General features: G+C 36.6%; 1 protein-coding gene across 1 annotated transcript in view; it reads left to right on the top strand.

Annotated features, from left to right (window-relative positions):
* The window catches only part of SEC16B (SEC16 homolog B, endoplasmic reticulum export factor), a 71,446-nt gene extending 57,606 nt beyond the window's left edge, over positions 1–13,840 (top strand). The window contains exons 18-26 of the mRNA XM_012547697.3: positions 2,612–2,693; positions 5,731–6,003; positions 6,778–6,833; positions 7,544–7,690; positions 8,736–8,828; positions 9,815–9,923; positions 10,834–10,886; positions 12,083–12,184; positions 13,105–13,840. Of these exons, the coding sequence (XP_012403151.1) occupies positions 2,612–2,693; positions 5,731–6,003; positions 6,778–6,833; positions 7,544–7,690; positions 8,736–8,828; positions 9,815–9,923; positions 10,834–10,886; positions 12,083–12,184; positions 13,105–13,173 (984 nt within the window). The 3' untranslated portion in view covers positions 13,174–13,840. The remainder of the gene's footprint in view (positions 1–2,611; positions 2,694–5,730; positions 6,004–6,777; positions 6,834–7,543; positions 7,691–8,735; positions 8,829–9,814; positions 9,924–10,833; positions 10,887–12,082; positions 12,185–13,104) is intronic.
* Positions 13,841–22,479: the final 8,639 nt, after the last annotated feature.

Genomic DNA, 22,479 nt, shown 5'->3' with positions numbered 1-22,479 from the left:
TCTTTGAGAACAAAGACAGTCCTTGACCTTTCTTTGTATTCCCAGCACTTGGCACTGTGCCTGGCACATAGTAGGTGCTAAATAAATGCTTGTTGACTTAACAAGCTTCCTTTAAAAGTCAGTTAAAGTTAATTTATTGCTTCTAAGATTCTTGTTACTAATTAAAGGAATGAAAGACAATAGTCACTGTTAAAAGAATTTTAGGGCATTACTAATTATGTGGGGAAGGGTCTTTTTTTTTTTTAAGAGATCACATATTTATCATAGCATGTAGATGGCTTACTATGTCTACCTTTCCAATCATGTCTAATGTCTTTGGGAAGCTGGCGGGATTTCCAGAACAGCTTCTTGCTCTCATTCCTGAGGAGCTCCCTTTCCTTTTTTCTTGTTTAGTAACTCTTAGTATTTCCTAAACAGTCATTGCTGGGGATGTCACCACTTATATCACAGGCACACATGATGGACTAGAAAGGCTTCAGAAGGTGTAAAATATAACAGTTATGACTGATTTTGTAGCCTCTTGGTGGATATTGTGTTTAAGAATTTGGACCATTTACAATACATGGTTTTTTTACGAGCACACTCATGCAATACAGGGAGAAGGGAAAAAAATAAGCATTTATGTGATACCTACTACATGCTAGGGACTGTGCTAAGTGATTTTATAAATATTATCTTATTAGATCTTTATGACAGCTCTTTAAGGTAGGTCCTATTGCGATCACCAGTTTACAGTTGAAGCAAGTGAGGCAAACAGAGATTAAATGAATTGGCCAGGATCACAGAGCTAGTAAATGTCTGAGGCTAGATTTGAACTCGAACCTCCCAGACTGTAATCCCAGTGCATCAACTAGTGTGCCATCATCTGAAACACCAAGGAGAGACACAGGCAAAGTCATTAGGTAACCATATTCTCAAAGCTGGACTGATCTACCATAATATGGTCCTGCCTTTCTTGTTCTAATGCAATCAATTCTGTAGTTATAGTATATTAATATTAATGATGATGATAATAGCAATTTAAAGTTTGCAAAGTACTTTATAAATGTTATCCCATTCGATATGAGACAAGTTAAGGAACAATTGTCCTAAAACATGATTTTTTCTTAATTTGGAATGATGCTTAGAGACAACCTCAGGGTGGGTTGTACTCTGGTGGAATGATAACAGTAGACAATAGCTGCCATCATTTTGCCCATCAGCTCAACTGCCCTTCCTCTCTCATTATGGTAATGGTGATTACTTCTTACCTGTGACTCCAGGAAGCTATAGCATGTGCATTGATCATATCTTGGTAAGCTGCCCTGGTAGATGGGACCAAAAGGTCCCAAATCCAGGTGAGTTAGGGGATGTCTACCTCAAGCATATGAAGACTTCTCCCAGTGGAATGGGCAGATGAGAACAATTTGTTCCACTGGTCATGAAGGCGGCTGCAAGAGACTCCGTGGAGTGCTTAGTGCTTGATCAAATATTAAAGAGACCAAAGCCATCCATTACATCCTGGCTTATATCTTGCCCCTGGACTTTGGTGACTCTGGAAGAGAGAATGAAGCTGATGATTTTGTGCAACACTGCCTTGCTTAAAACCAATTCACATGCAATCCAAGATATCACATAATGTCATTGGTCCTTTTCAAAAACAAAGGATGAACAACAGCATCCATAGGTGCCGATGAATGACAATATGGGAAGCTCCTGATAGCTGGGGATCATTGGCTCTCCATTTTGAACTCTAAAGAAGTAGATCACAGCACCCAAGCCCTATCTCTTAGAGCTGATGGAAAAGATTTTAGGTAGAAGCTGTCTTAGAATAAGTTCAAGCAAAAACTTAGAGGCTTAAGATTTAAAAAAAATTAGTACTCAGAGACCCCCTCCAATTTTAGAAATGATGCAAGGATAATTTTTTAGAAGTTATGGTGCAAATGTTAATTACGAAGGGGAAATGTGAGTTTTATATATATATATATATGTATATTTAAATATCATATATAAATATTAATAATGCATTTTAAACTTGTGACACGAATATATAATGTATTATATATACATATGTGTGTATGTACAAACATACATACATATATACATACACACATATATATGTATGTTGAACTTTTATCAGCCTGTCTGTGAGCCAAAGGACTAGACTTTGAATTCTGGGTTCTGCCATGTGGATAATCTAACCTTGGTTAGTTTCTGGGCTTCAGTTTCCTTAACTGTGAAATGAAGGATGGTTGGATTAAATGCTCCTAACATTGATTCCAGTACTAGATTTGTGCTGCTATTATCTGGTGTCTCTCCAACCTAACTATTTCATTTTCCAGTGAATAATATGTGGGAGAGTGGCAGCTATTGTCTCCAACCATTTCCTGGAAAGTGAATCAACATTACTCTTCAGGAGAATTGACGGATAAGGACATGGCATCATGGGTCAATACCCAAAGGCCATTATGATTTGTTAGTGACCCATTTAGCTTCTGTTTTATTATCAATTGCCTTGTAATTCCTATCACTATAGTGAGTTTGCCTTTGGCTTCAAGTTTGTAAAATGCCTAATTTTCTCCTTTTTCTCCTCCGTATTTTTTGTTTGTTTGTTTCTTTGTTATTTTAAAAGTTTGTGAAAAAGGCAGAAGAAGACCTTGGTGATCCTGATTTCATTTACACAGATATTTTAAAAGCCAGGCAGTCCACAGCAGGTATCTATGCCAGAAGTTATATGTGTATAATTAACTAGTGGGGCTGATTAGCTTAATCTAATCTGATCTAACTTAATATGTTATAATATGATGTAATAATTTAATGTGATAAAGTGTAAATGAGAGACATGTATTATTGTAGATAGAGAATATCAATTTATAGTAAGGAAATTCTAAATTCTGATCCTGCTTCTGACATATACTACTTGTATGACATCGGGCAATCTGTATCCCTAATTCCTGACACTTAGTAGTTCTTAAATTCCGATTGATCGGTCAATCAGATTAACCATTCAGTACCTTCCAAGACTGTAAACTGTAGAATAGTGATCTGCATTGGCAAGAGTTTCTTTACTGTGAGTTCCCTCTACCAATAAAATCAAAGGAATGGTTCTCTGTTCCCCAAGAAGGCAGTATGGCTTGGTGAATAGAATACTGGTCTTGTATCCAGAAGAGCTGAGTTCAAATCCCATCATAGATATTTACCAGCTCTATTGGAAAATTCATTTAACCTCTGTGTATCCCCAGAAAACCTTCCAGGACTTTTCTGCTAGGCCACAGACACTTTTTTTGTGTGAAAGGAATTCCTACACCAAGGAGAGAGTAGATCTTTTTCTTGTGACTGTATATAATAGTAATGGTGATGATGATTCTCTTCCATTTGATGGGAATGAATTTTTTACCTGATCAATTCCTACCTATCTTAAGGTCTCAATAATCTGAGTGATATGACCTGTTTCTGAATTATGACATTAGTAGTCAATACTAAAAAAAATCACTTAATTATGTATTGCCTTATGTTGTTCTGTTTTTTTACTATTTTATTAAGCTATTTGCAGTTTAATAAGTAGTTTCTTTAAAATTTTAATAATATGTTATTTTCCACCTATATGTAAAGATGGTTTTGAATATTCATTTTTGTAAGATTTTGTATTCCAAATTTTTTTCTTCCTCTTCCCTTACTTCTTCCCCTCCTCTAAACAGCAAGCAATCTGATAGATTATACATGTACAATATAATTGGCTTCTTGAGTTGAGAGCCAAAAGCTAAAACAATATTATATCTTTATATCAGTTCAGAACAAATAATAGGTATACAATAAATACTTGTTAGTTGAGTGATTTTTAAGTTGAATTCTGTCTCCATCAAATCCAAGGAGTTTCAAAAATCTTACGACCCTTTCAAGTTTTAAAAGCTTAAAAATGCATCAAGACTTTGGGACACCACATATTTCTTCTAAAAAACAATGAAACAGCCCAGCACAGAAATAAACATGAGTAACTGAAGTTTATATTGCTTGAACAATTCAATTTCTTTCTTCTTCTTTCTTATCTTCTAGATCCAAATCGATATACCCTGCCCTTTTAAATGAGTAATATGTTCTCTGAAGTTGTAGTTTGTTTTATCTGAGGCTATTCCATCTTTTACTGCCATTTTCATGTTCACCTTGCCTGCTAATCTGGCCCATTCCAGCCTGTACTTTGCTTACTTTTTTGTATTATTAGTACTGTAATCATTTAAAAAAGATTCTTTTGCTTAGCCCAAGTGGTTGATGAGATTCTCCACTTTGCTTTACCTTTTATCCCTTTATTTGAATGGCTTTCACATTTGGTGCCTCAATTGCAAGAAATATTGTTACTTCCTCTTGCTCTCTTCTTTTCTAAGGTATTTCCTTTTTGTTTTCCTATTTTCTGAATAATCAAGCTCAGAGCTTGTCTTTTTGTTCTCCCCTTAATCCTAATGGAAAGGCACCATATCTCCTCCCCCTCCCAAGTAAATACTAGACCATTACTTCCCTCTTTCAAACACTTTCTTTACTTTTCTCAAGTTTCCTTTGTTCTCTGCATGTGCACTTTGAAGATTTTGCTCATCTCTAGTTTTCACAGGGAGTACTTGGAAACTATCAATTCTAATAGTTTCTTCCCCCTTCCCTTCTTTATTGCTAATGAATATTCTATGTGATTATTTCGACTCGAATAATTTTCCAATATGTTAATTTTTAAAGATAAAATTATTTTTGAATACAAGTCATTTTCCTTTGTTTTTCAGCCTATCATATTACAACCTTCTTTTCCCTTTTCTTTTTTGTGGCCTTCCCTTCTCCTTTCCTTTCCTCCTTTTCTGTGGTTTCCCTTCTTTTCCTTTTTCCTTCTCTCCTTCTGATTGCCAATGAATAGTTCTGTGTGATTATTCTGACTGAAATTTCTTGCATACAGTCTCTGTTCCCTACCACTTGAAATATTCTTTTTGATCTGGAAGCTATGGAACTTAATAACCACATTTTTATTGGTTGATTAAATATCACATATGTAGAAAGAATAAATGTTTGTATAGCATAGTTATTTTTAAAGTGCTTTTTACAAAGTACTTCATTAAGGTTTAAAATATCATTGAGAAGCAGGTAGTTATAAGTATCCCTCGAGAAGCTTAGTTCCTTTTCCAAGATCACACACAAAGTCAGATGGCAACCCATGCTCTTTCCAGGGTGCAACATTTGATTACTCAGATTCTCTCTTTCTCATTTTACCTGTCTTTTGGTCATTTCCCTGTTGCTTAGCCCCTTCATCAGAAGACAAGCAAGGGAAATCAAAAGGATGGATATTTCTTGCATTTTTCAGTCCTGCTTATTAGCAGGATTAGTGATGAGGTTGGGTTATTTTTGGATTTCAGATTTCTTTGTGAACCCATATCCTTGGGTATCTCAATTAAAGGAAAGTTGGCTATGTTCTATTCAGGAACAAAGGACAGCCATCTATGAATTTTTGAGATTGGACTTGAAATTTTCATTGATCACTTTTCCAAGGCTGAAGTAAATGATCCTCGAAGGATGCTCTTAAATAGAAAGGTAGAGCTTTAGTTCCTATTCATCATCAAATGAGAAAATATACCTGAAAGCAAATTGACAACTCCAAAATATTGTGCTGTGAGGAAGGAAATCTACTTTCTAATAAAGACATTAGAATTAATAATTTTAGACTGGCTTAATCAAAACCTACCTCTGAGCATCTCATTCTTTTTCTTTCTCTTTTGTCCCCAGAAAACACCCTTCTCCAAGATCCCTATCAGGGTCAGGGCTACTCAGAAGCCCTCAGCTATCCCTCATCCATGCAGCTGCCACCTGAGGGAACAGGTCTGAGTCAGCCAGATCTGCAGCAGCCCCCTCCCTTCCAGCTGGGCCTGAATCCTGCTGGGGAAGGACCAGCACATCCAGGAACATCAGTACCTCTTTATGCCAGACCAGAGACAACAATGATAGTATCCTCGGTAATAACACAGCCAGAGGAAGAACAGCAGACATATCTACCCCATGGTAAGTGTCTGGTATCTCTGTTGAAGAGCTTTTGCTGCCAAAACATTTTAAGGGACCTGGATGTAGGCAAGGGGGCAAAGGAAGTCAAAGAGGGTGATGGGTACAGGTGGGAGCCAGAACTGATAAAGATGCTGGTTCTCTTTGGGTATCAGGCCCTTGAGGGAAGAAAATATATTTTTGATTTTATAACTCCCAGTCAGAAGGGGAAGAATTAGTGTGGGGAAGGAAAATCTCTTGAATTATGAGGATTCTTGGACTGATTTCATTGTCATGTAAGACAGGAGCTCTTTTTGGAGATCATCCACTTAACATATGAGGATAAAAGAAAAAAATATTTAGGAAAATTTTCCCCAGATTTATTCTAAGTTCCTTCATATGCAGCCTGATTCCTGGACAAGGTTGCTGACTACGCCAGAAAAGAGCTATGTACAGAAGAGAAGAGTTAGACAAAAATTAGCATCTCTAACTTTTTCTACCTTCCAGAATAGAGGCAGGGATCAAGTTAGAGAGAATAAGATGGGGAACCATTTTTTATTAGATACATAAAGTCTTACTGATCTTGAAAGTGCAGACTCACGTCATCATTATCAGTCTTTTGGGCAGGAAGGTGTTGGGTTAAAGTCTCCTGTTATGGTTGGACTTGAGCAGGAAAAGTGTAATTTTTGTTACCCTTAAAATAATGTTTGGGTTAGGCGATCCTAATGCGCATACCCTTGAATGCCAGTAACTTTGTGGATCATTTCTTAAGTATATTATTTTGTTTTTCTATCACAGAGGATATCCCAGAATCCCAAAAATCATACCAGTATCAGTATCCTGAAATTCAAAAGGTAATTTCCAAACTCTCAATGAGAGAAGGTCTAAGACACTTAAGTCAGTTTGTACAGTTTATCTAATGTAAGTTTTGATTATGCTTTGCATGTTTGGACATATGCGCTTTCTACCCAAAGATTTTTCCAACTGCTTCTAAAAATGTCCTTTCTCTTTTATTTCTTCCTATATCCATATCTGTAAATTCTTTAGGTTATGAAAACCAAGAAAGAACATGAATACTGTTTATCCTAACCCTGCTAATCTTGGTGAAGGCAATGGACTGGGAAGGAAATCTAGATCACCCAATCCAAGCCAAATTTGCTTGGACTTGGTATTCCATCATCCCATCACAATATTTTCTGTAGTTTTTTAGTTTGTTAGGAGGAAAAATAGGAAGACTGACCTAAGCAGGGGACTTTATCTGATCATTGCAGTAAGACTTAGGGCCATTTTCTACTCTAATATAAGCAAGAACTCCCAGATTTGTTCTCTGCAAAGCTACACAATTAATCTTAGTTTGTATGTTTATGATAATTCTGTGTCATGAGCTGAAATAATTTCCTAAGCTTTCCAGCATGGCTGGAGTGGGAAAAAGTCTCTGAGCTCCTATAGCCTGGGTGGGGATGTCTTAGACTGTCCCTTTCTGGATCCTTGCTTTGGTAACTCTTTGCTTCCATTCCTTAGCACCAGCCCTCTAAGTTACCTGATATTCTCTTTCTTGTTTCAGGCCCCAGTGGCTCCTGGAGTACAAGACATTTCAGAGACTTCCACCACTTCTTTTGATGGGGAAAAAGAAAAATCCTCAGATGATGATGAAAAGCAAACTGTCCAAGATAATGTAAAGAGCAAGAAGGAATCAGAAAAGAATACAAAGGTAGAAGGGGGCTGACCTCTTCTTATATATCCTCTGTGTCTACTCTGTACTTTGGGGATTTTAATTTATCTCTGAGCCTCAACAATAAAAATTCATATTTATAAAAGTATGTTATGGTCTAGAACACTGTCCTTGGATTTGGGAAGACCTGAATTTAGACCTGATCCTGGACAAAACACTTGCAATCTCTTGCTGCCTCATAAGATAATAATAATAATAATAATAATAATAATAATAATAATAATAATAACAGATCCTATCTCATAGGGCTGTTGTAAGATTCAAATATATGTAAAGTTCTTTTGCAAACCTTAGAGCATTGCATATCAGCCATTATTATGATGAATTATAATGCTGTTATAGAATCAATAATTATTAAAATACATAATTATTGATTAAAATTATATGTAATTAATAATAATAATAATGAAACTCTTATCTTCATGATCACCCAGTGAAGTCATGTTATCTCCATTTTAGAAGAATAAAATAAATTCAGAGAGATTAAGTGGTAGAGATTGGCTCCTGACTCTAGGCCTTCTGATAGACTTGAGGTCCACAATCCTCTTGTTTGTTGGCCCAGCCCTTTATGGTTTAACCTGATCCCAAATCCTTTGACCTCACTAGAATTCTCTATGGAGAAAAAAGGGGAAGTGAGAGTATTAGTTTGGGGAAGAGCTGCATTTTTTTTCCTGTTCTTCATTTTATCTGGAATAGGATGTGAATGTTCCTAGAAGAACCTGTTCCCTTTTCCTTGGTCTCGTGGTTCTCTGAAATTCTTTCTCCTTGCTCTAGGGCAATAAGCAGAAATCTAAACCATCCTATCTAATTACTCTCAGTCTCCCCTGCTCACTTGAATGGATGTAAAAACTCATTCTTCCCAAAGCTATCTCTTCCCTTTCAAGCGGCACAATAGGGATGGAGGAATCATGACTTTCCATGGTATTCCTTGTCTTCTTGCTCAAGATTGTGATCACATTATACTGGATTGGTGGACAGAAAGAACTCAATGGATAAAAGTGATTTCCTCTTCCTCTTTCCTCAGAGCTATGGATTTGGATGGTTTGGCTGGTTTCGATCAAAGCCTGCTAAGGTGCCTTTTGTGGAAGAGGATTCCTCTGATAGCCCCGACTCTGAGGTAATTACTGAGTGGACACACTCATTTGGACCTTTCAGCCATTCAGAGAACTTCCTTGATACCTCCAAGGCATCAACTGGTACCTTGTCTCTTCTCAGTTTTTCAGCAGAGGGGAATGGTAGGAAATAAAGTTGGGTTGCTAATAATTATATTTCATAATATCAGTATTTTTAATCACATTTTTACAGAGCTTTAAGGATTACAAAGTATTATTCTTATAATTTTTTAAGGTGGGTGGGGCAAATTCAATTATCCCTGTTATTTGTTCAAAGAAAAACCGATTATATATATATATATATATATAATTAAAAAATGATTGACTTGTCATCTAATCTAATAGATACATCTAATAGATATTGGAACTGGGATCTGAATTCAAGTTTTATGAAGGGTGAAGGGAATAAGCATTTCTTACTATGTGCCAAGAACTTTACTAGTATTATATCCATTTGATTTTCACAAGAACCCTACATGATAGATGCTATTATTATCTCCATTTTACAATTGAGGAAACTGAGGCAGAATGAGATTAAATAACTTGCCTAAGGTCACATAGCCAGTAAGTGTCTAAAAGTGGATTTGAACTCGGTTCTTCTTGATTCCATGTTTATCACTATGTCTACTGTGCTGTTGAGATGTCTCATCACTCTGAATTGAGTAATCTTCGCATTATATGAAGATCTTTCAAATCCTGACCTAGGAATGTTGATTTAGTAGACAAGTAGGTAGCTATTATAAGTTTTGAGAAAGGGAGTGAAATAAAAGCAGTGTGTTTGTAAGATGAAATTAGTAACAGAACAGAAGATGGAGTAGAAGAGCAAGGAGCTAAACTAATGTGGCTGGTTTTGCAGGTTTTATGGTAATTAAGGTGCTATATTTTGTTCTAGAATTACATGGCTTTTTTCTTTTTTTTTTTCTCTTTTCTTTTTAAAATTTTCCTTTTTTTTTCTTAAGCAGCATTTTTAATCAACCTTTTTCCATTTTAGGAGACATCAACCAAAGATCAATTTCCCTTGGCTAACACAACCCCTTCCACATTATCTACTCCTTTTTTTCTGCCTCACCCAGGTACTGACACTGTTTCCAGAGGTCCAGGTAAGTTTTATTTTATTTAATATTACCTTCTTCCTGAAGCCTTTGCTGAGTCTTTCAGTTGCTGGTACACCCCTTTTCTCCCCAAATCAGCTTTCCATTCATTATGTATATTTTCTCTCTCTATTTTTATGTATCCTTGTTCCCTTGCTTCGAATGTAAGCTCCCTAAGGGGTGGGATTATTTCACTTATTTTTGAATCTCCAGCACAGTGCCAGGTACAAAGTAAGCATTTAATAAATACTTATTTATTGATTGATATCCACATTCATGGAATCAAGAGGGCTGTGCTGTGAGTGTAGAGCCTTTCTAGGCAGCAGCTGCTGTCAATAGCCTTTTAATGAGGGCCCTATTTTCCTTCCCATAATGGAGATAACAGTAGGCAATAAATAAAAAGCTGTGATAGCTCAGGCTCAGGAGCTGGTGTCCTAAACTGGCCATTATATCGTGATTGCAGAGCTGTTGGGGTTGGAAGGAGGGAGATCAAGAGAAGCAGTTGGCAACTCTTTATAGCAGAGCATTAAAGCTCTGGTCAGCTTTCCTTGTATATTTTTGTGTTTCCTTGTGTTTGTCCCTGAGACAAGTCTTATGTATTATCAGGATAACTCTACTATAAACTGAAATTTTAAACACAGAATATACCAAAAAAAGGTCTATGTGTTGTATATTTTTAAATACAGAATATTATCTTCCCCCCCCCAAAAAAAAAAAAAAGGTCTATATGATGATGTATACTGCCTCAGAGTCAGTGACCATGTCCTTTACAATGGTTTTTGAGACCTTGCTCTTCCTTGGCCATGGCAGGGGCCGAGTGATTCTATTTTTGTTGACACAACTCTGAGGGATTTCTAGGAATGGGGAGTCCCTGAGCCTGGGGCAGGTGTGAATTTTCATGGACTTAACTATATTCTAGGTGAGGGTGAAAGAAGAGGATCTACAATTAATACAAATCTACCTGCAATGGAGGTGAGTGATCATAGGGAATTCTCCCAGCAAGTGCCTGAAACTTGCCTTGACTCCTTAGTCTTGGGGGATAGTAGGGTGGGTCTGCCTTCAAGGGTTCTGCCTCTTCCAGGAAATCATTAACTCATGGAACACTGGGAGAAATCCTTCAGGCAAAGTACCTGAGTAAGTACCTTTTGGTCCCAAGATATAGAACTTTCACTGGGGAAATGAAATCGTTCCCTTGCCTCTCTGTAGACTCTAATGCACATGATGTTCATATCTTATTCCAATAATGGCCAACTTTACCAAGATTAGGAACCTAATTAACTTGTTTCATTGCATTGATAAAGGGCCAGTCAAGTGTTAACATTGTTATTTTCTGTAGATCTCACTGTCATTATATGAAAATATTTTTCTCTGTTAGAGATTGGTTAGAACTTTTTCAACTGTCTCTCCATTGTTATATTTTGGGAAACTGCTTTCAAAGGATGATAATAATATTTTTATATAGATATAACTAGCTTTTCACCCTTTAATAGATGTAATTAGCTTTTGATCCTTTAAATACACATAACATACTTTTGACCCTTTATACAGACATAACTAGCTTTTGACCCTTTAAATAGACATGATGGACGTTGTGAAGCTATAAATAGAAATAACTATTTTTATAACCCTAAAAGACTTTGGGAAGATCACAGTGTTTTCAGCCTCAGTTTCCTCATCTGTAAATTGGGGATAGTAGCACTCTATAGGGTTGTTGTGAGGATAAAATGAGGCACATATATAAAATGCTTTCAAATTTTAAAGTGGCATATAAATATCATAAATATTATTTACTTACATATTATAATATATAATTATCATAAATAAATAAAATCAATAAATATAAATTATTATTAATGTAATATATTAACAATATAATATGTAACTTTTAATATAATGATAGATTATATCATCATAATATTATCTAGAATGGCATTTACACTTTATATTTGATTCAAAGATCACACATGGATATCTTAATAGTCACATATAGTCTTCATTGTAAGGGTTGCCCAACCATGCTTATGTTCTTCCTATTGGGTTGAGATTCCTTGGTTTCTCCATGAAGGGCTTACTGTGAAATCCACTGACCAAATCTGATATACAAAGAGACTCTTTTCTTTGGTCTGGAGAAAACTCGGGATCTGTTTCTCTTATTCTTTTTGTTCCAGGGTACTCCCCACGTACATGGTTTCAGTCCCAGTGGTCTACCTCCTCCTCCTCCCATCTTAAGCAATGCTGTCCCACTCTATAATCCATCTCAGGTGCCTCAGGTAAGGATGCTTCCTTTTGGTATTATAGTCAAAAGAAGAACAAGCATCTAGAAGTGGGAATGGGGAAAAGGGGAGGAAATTGGAATACAAAGTATTGCAAGGATCAATGGTGAAAAATTATCCTTGCATATGTTTTGAAAATAAAAAAGCTTCAATAAAAAAATAAGAACAAGGAGAGATCTTATCACTGCTGCCAATTTTGAGGGGGGTATTCCCAGGGTTATTGAATATATGATAGAGATTAAGATTTCAGTTTTTCAATCTGATTAAACACTATCCCTCCCCAAAAGTTTTTTTTTTGAGGGCAGAGACTCTTTTTGCCTTTTCTTTGTATCTTGAGTGCTTAGCAAAGTTTCTGGCACATAGTAGGTGCTTAATGATTAACTGATTGACAGGCATATTAAGTGCCTAGTATGTGCAAGCTCCTGAAAATGGGAAAAAAAATTATTAGTCCCTGCTTTCAAGAGCCTTACATTCTACTGGTAGGACAGAGTGGAGATACAAAGACAAGGGCATTTTCAAAGGGCAGAGCATCATTGCTATGTGTATGAAGAAGTATTTCCCAGGAAAGGTGGTCATTGAGCTAAGACATCCATAGGGCAGGCTCATAATGGTTCATGTTGCAGAAAATGTCCTGTGTCACTTACAGGGTAGGCGGGGGATTGGAGAGGATGAAGATTTTCCTTGTCGTTTGTGATAACTCAATTTCTTCCCCCAACTTAAACAGTGGAATGTGCCTGGAGTACCAAACAGGAGGCTCAGAGGGAAGTGGGCAAGGACAGATGTAGCTCGCAGGACTCTCTGGGAGAGCCTTTCTCTGCTTGCCTGGACCAATCAGTCAATCAATCAATCAGTCAGTCCAACAATACCATTCTTGCTTTCGCTGTAATCTCATCCACCATCTGTTCCTTCTCTTCTAGCTCTCCATGACTGCGAGCGTGAATCGGCCAAATCGCCTAGCTCAGCGGCGCTATCCCACCCAGTCATGACCAGAATAAGTTAGAGCGTTCTTCTTGGACTTCAAGTTTTTCTCCCCCATAGCCAGGATACGAGGCAAGGGTGCTGCCTTTACATCTGGCTTATTTTCTTAACCTCCTAATGCCTTGTTCTGCCTTCTTGGGAAGCGATGGGAGTCCTTATTACTGGATCATTATCTCCACAAAAGACCCTGCAAGGCCAGGAGAGTGGTCTGGTTCATTATTTGTTGAACTGTTTTAGACAAATGGCGGGGTATTGCTCTAAAGGGTGTATTTTTTTGTGTGTAAAAACAGACAATTAGTGCACTGAAAACTCAGGAAAATAAGGATCCACAGAATCCTTTTTTGGAATTACTTATAACACCACTTGACTGAGTTAGGGAATTCACTATGGGGAGAAAGATGAGCATGTTGGAGAATAACTTTTTACCTATACCTAATTCCTAGGAGTAAGTTCTTAAGATGTCATGTGTTAGAGGCAGCTAGGTAATACGCTGGATACAACATTAGGAGGAGCTGAGTTCAAATCGGCCTCAGATACTGAGCTGTGTGACTCTGGACAAGTCACTTAACCCTGATTATTTCCCCCCTCTAACCCCCGAAAATAAAAAAGGTATAAGGAATACAGAACTAGTCCTGGAGTCAGGAGAAGCTGAATTCAAATCTGCCTCAGATACTGAGCTGTGTAATCCTGGCAAGTTAAGTGACTTGATTTCTTCTCCCTACTAGCCCCCCAAAATAAAAAGATACCATGTGGTATATGGAATAGAGAGCCAGTCCTGGAGCCAGGAAGAGTTGAGTTTAAATTTGACCAAAGGACATTTATTATCTAAGTGGCCCTTGGTGAGTCATCTTATCTCTCAGTGCTCCAATCAATAGTCGAAGAAGATAAACAATGGATGAAACCACGTTCTCTATTGGTGGATGGGATTTTCACATTCAGAGTTTTTCACCACAGATCCAAAAAAATAAATCCCAATCTAAACTTAGATCAGGTCTATGCACAGTAATGCAAGGCAGAGGCTTCATGCAAAAGCCTTTATAATATTTCATTTCCTGTTTCCCTGACCAGCACTGCCTGGGGGATTTTCTTATGGTCCCAGTTTCTTATGCTATTTTTCCAAGGTTGATATTGATTTCTTATTTTTGAAATTATGTTTTGCTCTTTGGGTATATACATGAGGTCTTATTGACCTATGGGGAAATGAAACAAATAGCTATTTCTCCTATTATGAAGCTTTGGAAAGTCTTCCAGCTGATTATTTCATCTGTTTGGCTAACTTAACAAGACTGGGACCATCTATTTTTTCCCAGTTGCTAATGACTGCTTCCTTTTCAAATTATATTTTATTATCTGGATTTGTCTTTATAGGAAGAGGTCCAAGATCATAGAATCATAGATCAACAGCAAGAAGGGACCTAAGAAGTCATTTAGTCCAATCCCTTATTTTACAGATGAAGAAACAGATCTAGAGATATAAAATCATCTGCCTGAAGTATTGTAAGTGGCAGAATCTGGATTTGCAGTTAGATCCATCAATCTTTTTTAACCCCTGGTATAGAATGTAAGTCCCTCAAGGGCAAGAATTATCTATTTCAGAAGGGTCTTATCAATCAATTAATCAATAAACATTTATTAAGTGCCTACTATGTGCCTAGCTCTGTGCTAAGTGCTTTAATCCCTTATGCTTAGCACAGAAACAGTGTTTTATAAATTTTAAATGAATTGACTTGAACTGTTTTGAAAACACAGTATATAGTCTTGAAATGCTTCCATTTTCCCTTTACTGGGCCCATTTCTTTCCAGTCTAGTCCTCAGGTCATTATAGATCCAGTATGTCACCATGACTATAGTTGCCAAGTGATACCACTGGGTAGAAAATCAGTACTGGTAAATAAATAGTGGGAAATTTTTCTAAATCCATTTTCACATGAAGAGAGGAAGTACCCATACCTGCTGCCTTCCCTTAGATACCTCAGTTCTTCTCTCTATTCTTCCTTAGGAAATTTTGAATCTGGAGAGCCATTGGGAGGAGATGGGAATTTGTGAAAAACCTTCAATTTCCCTCTCACAATTAAAAGCATCTTGCCTCTCATAGAGATCACTTACCAGTGATTTAGTGACTTATATCTCCTCTATTCACTTGTGATGATACCTTACCAAAAACATGTTTGTGTATCTAAACATAGCTTTATAGAAATAGGTTGGGGTATAAATCACAAATAAATAGGTACAAAGTATTACGTACAAGCCTTTGAATTTTGATGTATTATTGATTCTGATGAGAAGAGATTAAATTCACATAATTTTATAGTAAATGCTTGTCTCTGATTCATCTTTGCAAAGGAAAAAGTGTATGCAAGTAGTTTCATTCCTAGAAGGCTGGTCCTTCAATTGTTCAATGACCTTATCTAGGAAATGGAAGTGATTTTTAATGGACTCTGCTAAGTGACCTCAAGAACCATTGTCACAAAATTGCCAATTCCTGATCTTCATGTTGCAGACTCACTCTCAAAGAGGATGGGTCTATTCACTCTTTAAAAGCAAAACATAACAAAAATACAAAACAAAAATAAAACCTGTCCTTGCAATTTAGGTTCATTGCCACCTATTGATGGTATTGTGCCATAGGTCATAGAGGTTGAGGAAAGACAAGATGGAAGACAATAGAATTAGAAAGTTGGATAGAATCTTAGAAATGGCTTTGGCCAAACCTTTCATTTCACAAATGAAGAAAGTACTGGTCTTTACTGGACGTATGTTGTACAATGAATTTTTGATTTGTTGTGTTTCAAAAATAAATATTTATTTAAATGACTTATGTGAATAACATTAAACACTCAAAACATACATCACCACTCTGGCATACTTTTAAAACAACAAAAAAAATTTTATTTAAGATTCGGTTGAATGTCTTTATTATTTAAGTATCACTGTCTCTAACTCCTTTCAGTCTGGATTCTGGTTATACACTGCTGGGTAATGGTCTTCCCCAAAGTCACTAGTGATCTCTTGATTGCATCCACCTTGACATTTTTGCAGCTTTCATTGCTATTGTCTTCTCTCTTTTCTCCTGGGTATTCTTTCTTCCCTTAATTTCTTTTATACTTCTCTCTCTTGGTTTTGTTTCCACATATTTGACTTTGGCTTTCAGCTTCCTTTATTGGTTCATTATCCATCTCTTCTCCTCTAAATGTAGGTATTCCTCTAAGACTCTATCTTGGGACCTCTTTTTTTTCTCTCTACAATCTCTTCCATGATGATCTCCTCTCTCATGAGTTCTTATCTTTATGCAACTGACTGCCAGATATATGCTGCAGCCTCTATCCCCAAAACTAATCTTTCTCAGAACTCAGAACTCTTGTTCTGCATCTGTCTGTTGGATACCTTAACCAGATGTTCTTTTAAAATCTCAAACTTGTTAACTGTGTCCAAAATGGAACCCATTTTCTTCCTTGCTTAAATCTGCTCTTTTACTAAAATTTTCTGCTACTGGTAAGGGCAACCCCATCCTGCCAGGGTTTTATAATCTCTGAATGCTTATGTTTTTCTTTTTGTACACATCTAACCAATTTCCCAGTGTGGCTGATTCTACCTCTCCAACATCCTTCTCAAGTATCTTTGCTACTCACACTTCCTTTACTCTAGGTCAGCCTCTCATCATTTTTTCCTTGGACTACTGTCATAGCCTCCTAATTGGGCTCTCTGCTTCCAGTTTCTGTCCTTGCTAATCCTCTATTTCAATACTTTAATGGTTCTCAGCAATGTAGCTCCTACCTCCAAATGGCTCAGAGTGTAACTCATCAATTCCATCTTGGTCTATGTGACTCTTCCATATCGTTCCATAAACCCTTGGCCCTTGGAGACCAAGATTATTTAAGCAAAAAGTGGGACTGTTCTATATGCAACTTCCCTTAGTTTAGCACATGAACTTTCCATCCTTCTCTATTACTACATGATTAACCTACTATTTCCTTCCCCCCAACATTTGTCTTTCATGTTAAAGGCAGTTCAATGCTTGGGATGTTTTTTCCTAGTTATACATATAATAAAGGCAGAAATCTTGGTGAGGAGGATGGAAGAAAATAACTTTGATTTGTTGGCTTGATCCTTGTTTAGCTTCATTTGTATGTCAACAGCCAAGGTATTTAGATCTGGATTTTATAAAAGCTGAAATTTCCTAAACCCACACAACCTTTTGTACTTATTGGAATTCACCTTCCTTTCCAAAGGATTTGAGAAGGAATTCAATTTGGCAATCAGGAATTAACTGAGTTAAAGGGGATGTTCTAACCTTAAGTTAGAATGCTATAGAGATATTGATCTTGCTATCAGCAGGAAATGAGTTCAAAAAGTAGACAAATTCATGTAGGCACTATGTAGCTTGAATGACTGGAATTACAAAGTTCAGCTCTTAGAGGCTAAGGTTGAGCTGCTATGTCCGCCTTCCCTTATGAATCAAATGAACTTTTCCCACTCTAGTGATTGGATATATTAAGTCCTCCTTTTCTAAAAAAAACTAAAGCTTAGCCTCTGGATTTTTAGCTTAAAGAGAGATGGCAGAGCTCAATTCTCTGAGGACTCTTGGAGGAAGAGGTACTCCTTGAATTGAGATTCCAGTAAATGGTGGTTAAAAAAGGCAGGGAATAACAGAAATTTCATAGGTTCAAAACAGCAAAATGAGGGCATCTCCTGAAAAAATTGGTTTTGTAGCTTAAGAGATGTGATATATCTATATCTATATCTATCTATCTATCTATCTATATACACGCATGCACACACACACACACACACACACACCTCCTTAACAGACATATGTACCACCAGTGTCATTCTTTTTCATGCTCATTCTTCTTCCTGATGATATGTATTTATGGAAGTGTACTTTAGGTATGTGGAGAATAATTTTTTTAAATTTTAAATTAGGCCATTTCATTAAATGTCTTTGTTTTGAACTCATTGTATTCTCTGATTAACTAATAAAAGTAAACCCATCAGTGGCATCTGTGAGCTATGATTATGAATAGAACCAGACCTCTTGGTACCCTGATCCTGGAGCAGCATTTTTGGCAGCCCTACATGTGAGAGAGGGTTGCCCCAGGTGTGACACTTTATATCTTTTATACCGCTTTTTGTATATGAATCATTGTTGGAAATACGCCACAGCTTATTTATGCCCACTATAAATCTCTCCATTGCCCTTCAGGTAACCCACAATTTGGATTTCTTTTGGAGGTTGTGTTTGTTGTTCCATGATTCATAACAATATAGCCTCAACAGAATAAAATCAGTGTCAAAAGATGAGCTTTTGTTTTAAGGAGCTTAGAATCTTCAGATGTGCTGAATAATTTCCTTCCCAACACAGCTGCCAAAACAATCTTCCCAAGGTACATATCTGACTATGTCAATTCTCTGTCCCCTTTCAAATCTAGAAAGAAATGAAAGCACTTTACACTGACACAATCTGGCTCCAGCCTACTTCCCAACCTCATTCCTCTTGATGCATTCTGTGTTCCAAACAAAATGGCACACCAGCTATCTCTCGAATTTGACATTGTGCTTCCTCCTTTTATGCATTCATACAATCTGACTCTTGTAACTGAAATGTGTTTCTGCCTCAATACTGTCTTGCTGAATTTTTCCTTCAATGCTCAGCTCCTGTATCACTCCTACTGTGAAACTTCTTTTGATTCCCTTAGTTGTCTCTCTCTCTCACTGTCTCTCTCTGTTTCTCTTCCTGTCTCTCTTTCTGCACATTTCCTTGTATTTGCATTTATTGGGCACATGTTGTATCTATGGTAAGCTTCTTGAGAGCAAGGGCTATTTGGTTTTGTCTTTGCATACTTATGTCTTGCCCCATAATAGGAACCTAAGAAATATTTGTTGGAATAAAATGAAATTGTTCTCTACATGTGGCACTTGAGAGAGAATTTTGGCTCCTTTCATATTGCAGCTTAACTTGGTATCAAAGGGCCCATCTGGCAAATTTATTCTCAACTCCAGCTTAAAGGCTTGTTTAGCATCAAAGACCCTCCAGCTTGTTTCTTCCTCAAAAGGTTTATCTTTCCTAGTCTTTCTTTCTCTCAGCTAGCATGAAGAAGAAACATTTAAAGGGAAGGGAAAGACACAGTATCTGGTCCTGTGCTAGAATCTCTCCTCCCTTTTATCACCCTATGAGAATTGATATAAGATGTCTGGATCCTTGGGAATGACAAGCCCAATATGTCTAGGATCCCTTTCATCAAAGAAGTTTATTGTCTCTCAGTGATTTTTTTCTTGAAGACAGCAGGAAAACAGTTCCTTCTTCTTTGACTTCTTTACCTTCATTTTTCATTATTTAGGAGACAACAAAAATAATTGTATTTTAAGCTTTAATTGGATTCTATTAATTAATAATTTGATTAACTACATTTATTTGATTTGTATTTAATTGAATAAACATCTCTTATTTTCCCTCCCCTTTCCTCCCATGCTGTAATAGAGAGAAGAAAACCTTCATAAGAAATAAGCATAATCAAGTAAAACAAACTCCCATTTTGGCCATGTCCAAAGTGTGTGTCTCATTCTTCATATGGATATATTGTTCCCTCTCAGGAGGTGGATAGCATGCTTCATCATCCTTAAGAATTATAATTGATCACTGTGTTGAGGATTCTTAAGTTTTTTAGAATTTTTGGTTTTTATGGTAAAAATTGTTCTCCTGGTTCTTTTTGTTTTACTCTGCATCAGCTCACACTTTCAGTCTTTTTAGCTTTCTCTGAATGCTCCCACCTCATCTTTATAATTTGTTTTTTAAAATTAATAATTTTTATTCAATTACATAAAATTTTTTTAAACATTCATTTAATAAAATTTTGAATTCCAAATTCTCTCTCTCTCTCTCTCTCTCTCTCTCTCTCTCTCTCTCTGTCTGTCTATCTCATTTCTCTGTTCCCTGATGTGGTAAGTAATTCGATATAGGTGACACAAGGCAGTCATGCATAACATTCTTCTATATTAGTCATATTGTGAAAGAAGACAGATCCAAAGGGGAAAAAAATCTACAAGAAAAATAAAGTGAAAAATGATATGCTTCTTTCTTCATTCTTATTCTCTCAGTTTTTTTTTCTGAATGTATTTTCATCATGAGTCCTTTGGAATTGTCTTGGATCATTGAATTGCTGAGAAGAACCAAGTCATTCACAGTTGATTATCATACAATAGTTCTGTGACTGTCCTTGGTATGACTTCTGAATTTCTCTATTTCTCAGTCTTTCCCCAAGACATTATCACTGTTTTGACTATACTGTATTCCCTGATCTTGATTCCTTAGTGAATCAGGTAAATTCTAAACTATTTTTAATTTTTAAATCCCTCATTCCTTTGTCTCATCACTGAAAATGCTTTGCTAGATCCTAACTCTGAATTACTCCATCATCTATTCACTTGTTTCTTATTCATCTAAGTTTTCTGGAGAAATGGAAGAAATCATGACACTGTGCTGGTTAAAGTCAGTGCAAATTTATTCTAGCCAATCTGAATTATTAATTATTTAGGAGACAACAAAATAATCATATTTTAAAATTTTCTATACTGACTTCTATTCCTTTTTAATTGATTCCTTATCCCACTAATACAGACATTTCCCCAACCCTTCTCTTCTCTCTTAAAGCTTCTCATGCCCATTCATTTTTCCTACTTTTCCTACTGAATACCTCAACCGTTGTCCCATCCTGGAACTTCCCTAAGCACCCCAGGAATCTTTTTTGATCAAACATCCAAATATCCCTATGGCCTTCTTACCCTGGAATAGTCCTCTGAGGGGTTAGGCTCCACTTTGTGGAGATCCCAGATCCTACAAATTTAATTTCCCTTCTGAGTTCTCTGAATTTGTTTAGCCCAATAACACTCATAATTTTCAGCTATTTTTTGTGTGTTGAGGGCAGCCATTGTTGTTATTTTTGCATTGTTGTTATATATCCAGCACTTAATACAGTACCTGCCTTACCACTTCCTCCTGAATCCTTTCCTCTCTGGATCATCCTGATTGCTCTTCCACTTGGTTTTCTTCCTGTCTCTTTGCTCCTTCTCAGTCTCTTTTGCTGAATCTACACCCACAACTTCATCTGCTACCTGATACCTGTGGATGTATTCCAAGGACCTGTACTGGACTCTTTTTTCTACTTCCCATACTTTCTCAGCTGGTGATCTCATAAACTCCTATTTTCTTTTCTATACAGATGATTCTCAGACTCAGTCTCTTTCCTGAGGACCAATCTGACATCATCAAGCTGCTAATGAAACAGTTCAAACTGGATGTCCCATTGACATTTCAAGCTCAGCATTTCTAAAACAGAATTTCTTATATTTTCTTCCACTCCTTCCCCCGACTAAGAACTTTCCAATTACTTTTGATGGTTTCATTTTACTTCCATTCACCTGGGCCTAATCCTTGATTCTTCACTCTTATTTATTCCACATATATAATCAGTTGCTAAATCTTATTTTTTATTTCTTTTTATCATTCATGTGAACTTTTTCTTTTTAAAAAGTTTTATTTATGCTTATTTTTTTTAACATTCAAAACATTTCCAAATCATTTCCACTTTCTGAAAATTCTCTTGTAACAAAGTAAAACAATTAAGCAAAATGAAATACAGTGATTTCATCTGAAAATGGGGAGAGAGGAAGGGGAACAAACAATTATTGAGGGTCTACTACATACCCTTAATACTATCTTGTGTGAATGAGAACATTTTGTTCTACTGGCCATGAAGGTGGCTGAAACAAACATGGTGGAGTGCTTAGAACTTTTCATTGTTGAAGACGCCAACATCATCCACGCCATATTAGACCATCACTAGTCTTCTCGACTTTTATCCTACCACTGAACTTCAGTGACTCTGGAAGAAGGAGTGAGGCTGGTGAATTTATGCCTCTATGTCTTACTTAAATCTAATTCATATGTGAGTCAAAATGTCACTCTAGGATGTCACTGGTCCTCTTCAAAAATGGACAAACAGAACCCCAGCAATTATGTCCCCTGTGCTGTGATAAATGCTTTTACAAATATTGATCGTTCCAACAATCCTGTGAAGTAAAGTGCTATTATTATTCCTTTTTGCAGATGAGAAAACTGAGGCAGATAGAGATCAAGGGACTTGGGGGGGGGGGTTCAAACAGCATCAGAGACCAAATTGAAATTTAGGGTTTCCTCATCCCAGGACCATTACTTTATCCATTGTGTCACTTAGCTACCTTCAAACTTCTACTTCTACAGTTATTCTCAGTTTTTAAAGTGTTTTATTTATTAACAGAAATATACTTTTTTTCCTTTC

Source organism: Sarcophilus harrisii, chromosome 4, assembly GCF_902635505.1.
Source record: "Sarcophilus harrisii chromosome 4, mSarHar1.11, whole genome shotgun sequence".
Classification (NCBI taxonomy): Eukaryota; Metazoa; Chordata; class Mammalia; order Dasyuromorphia; family Dasyuridae; genus Sarcophilus; species Sarcophilus harrisii.
Note: the sequence above shows the minus strand (reverse complement) of the source record. Positions and strands in the feature narration are given on the sequence as shown.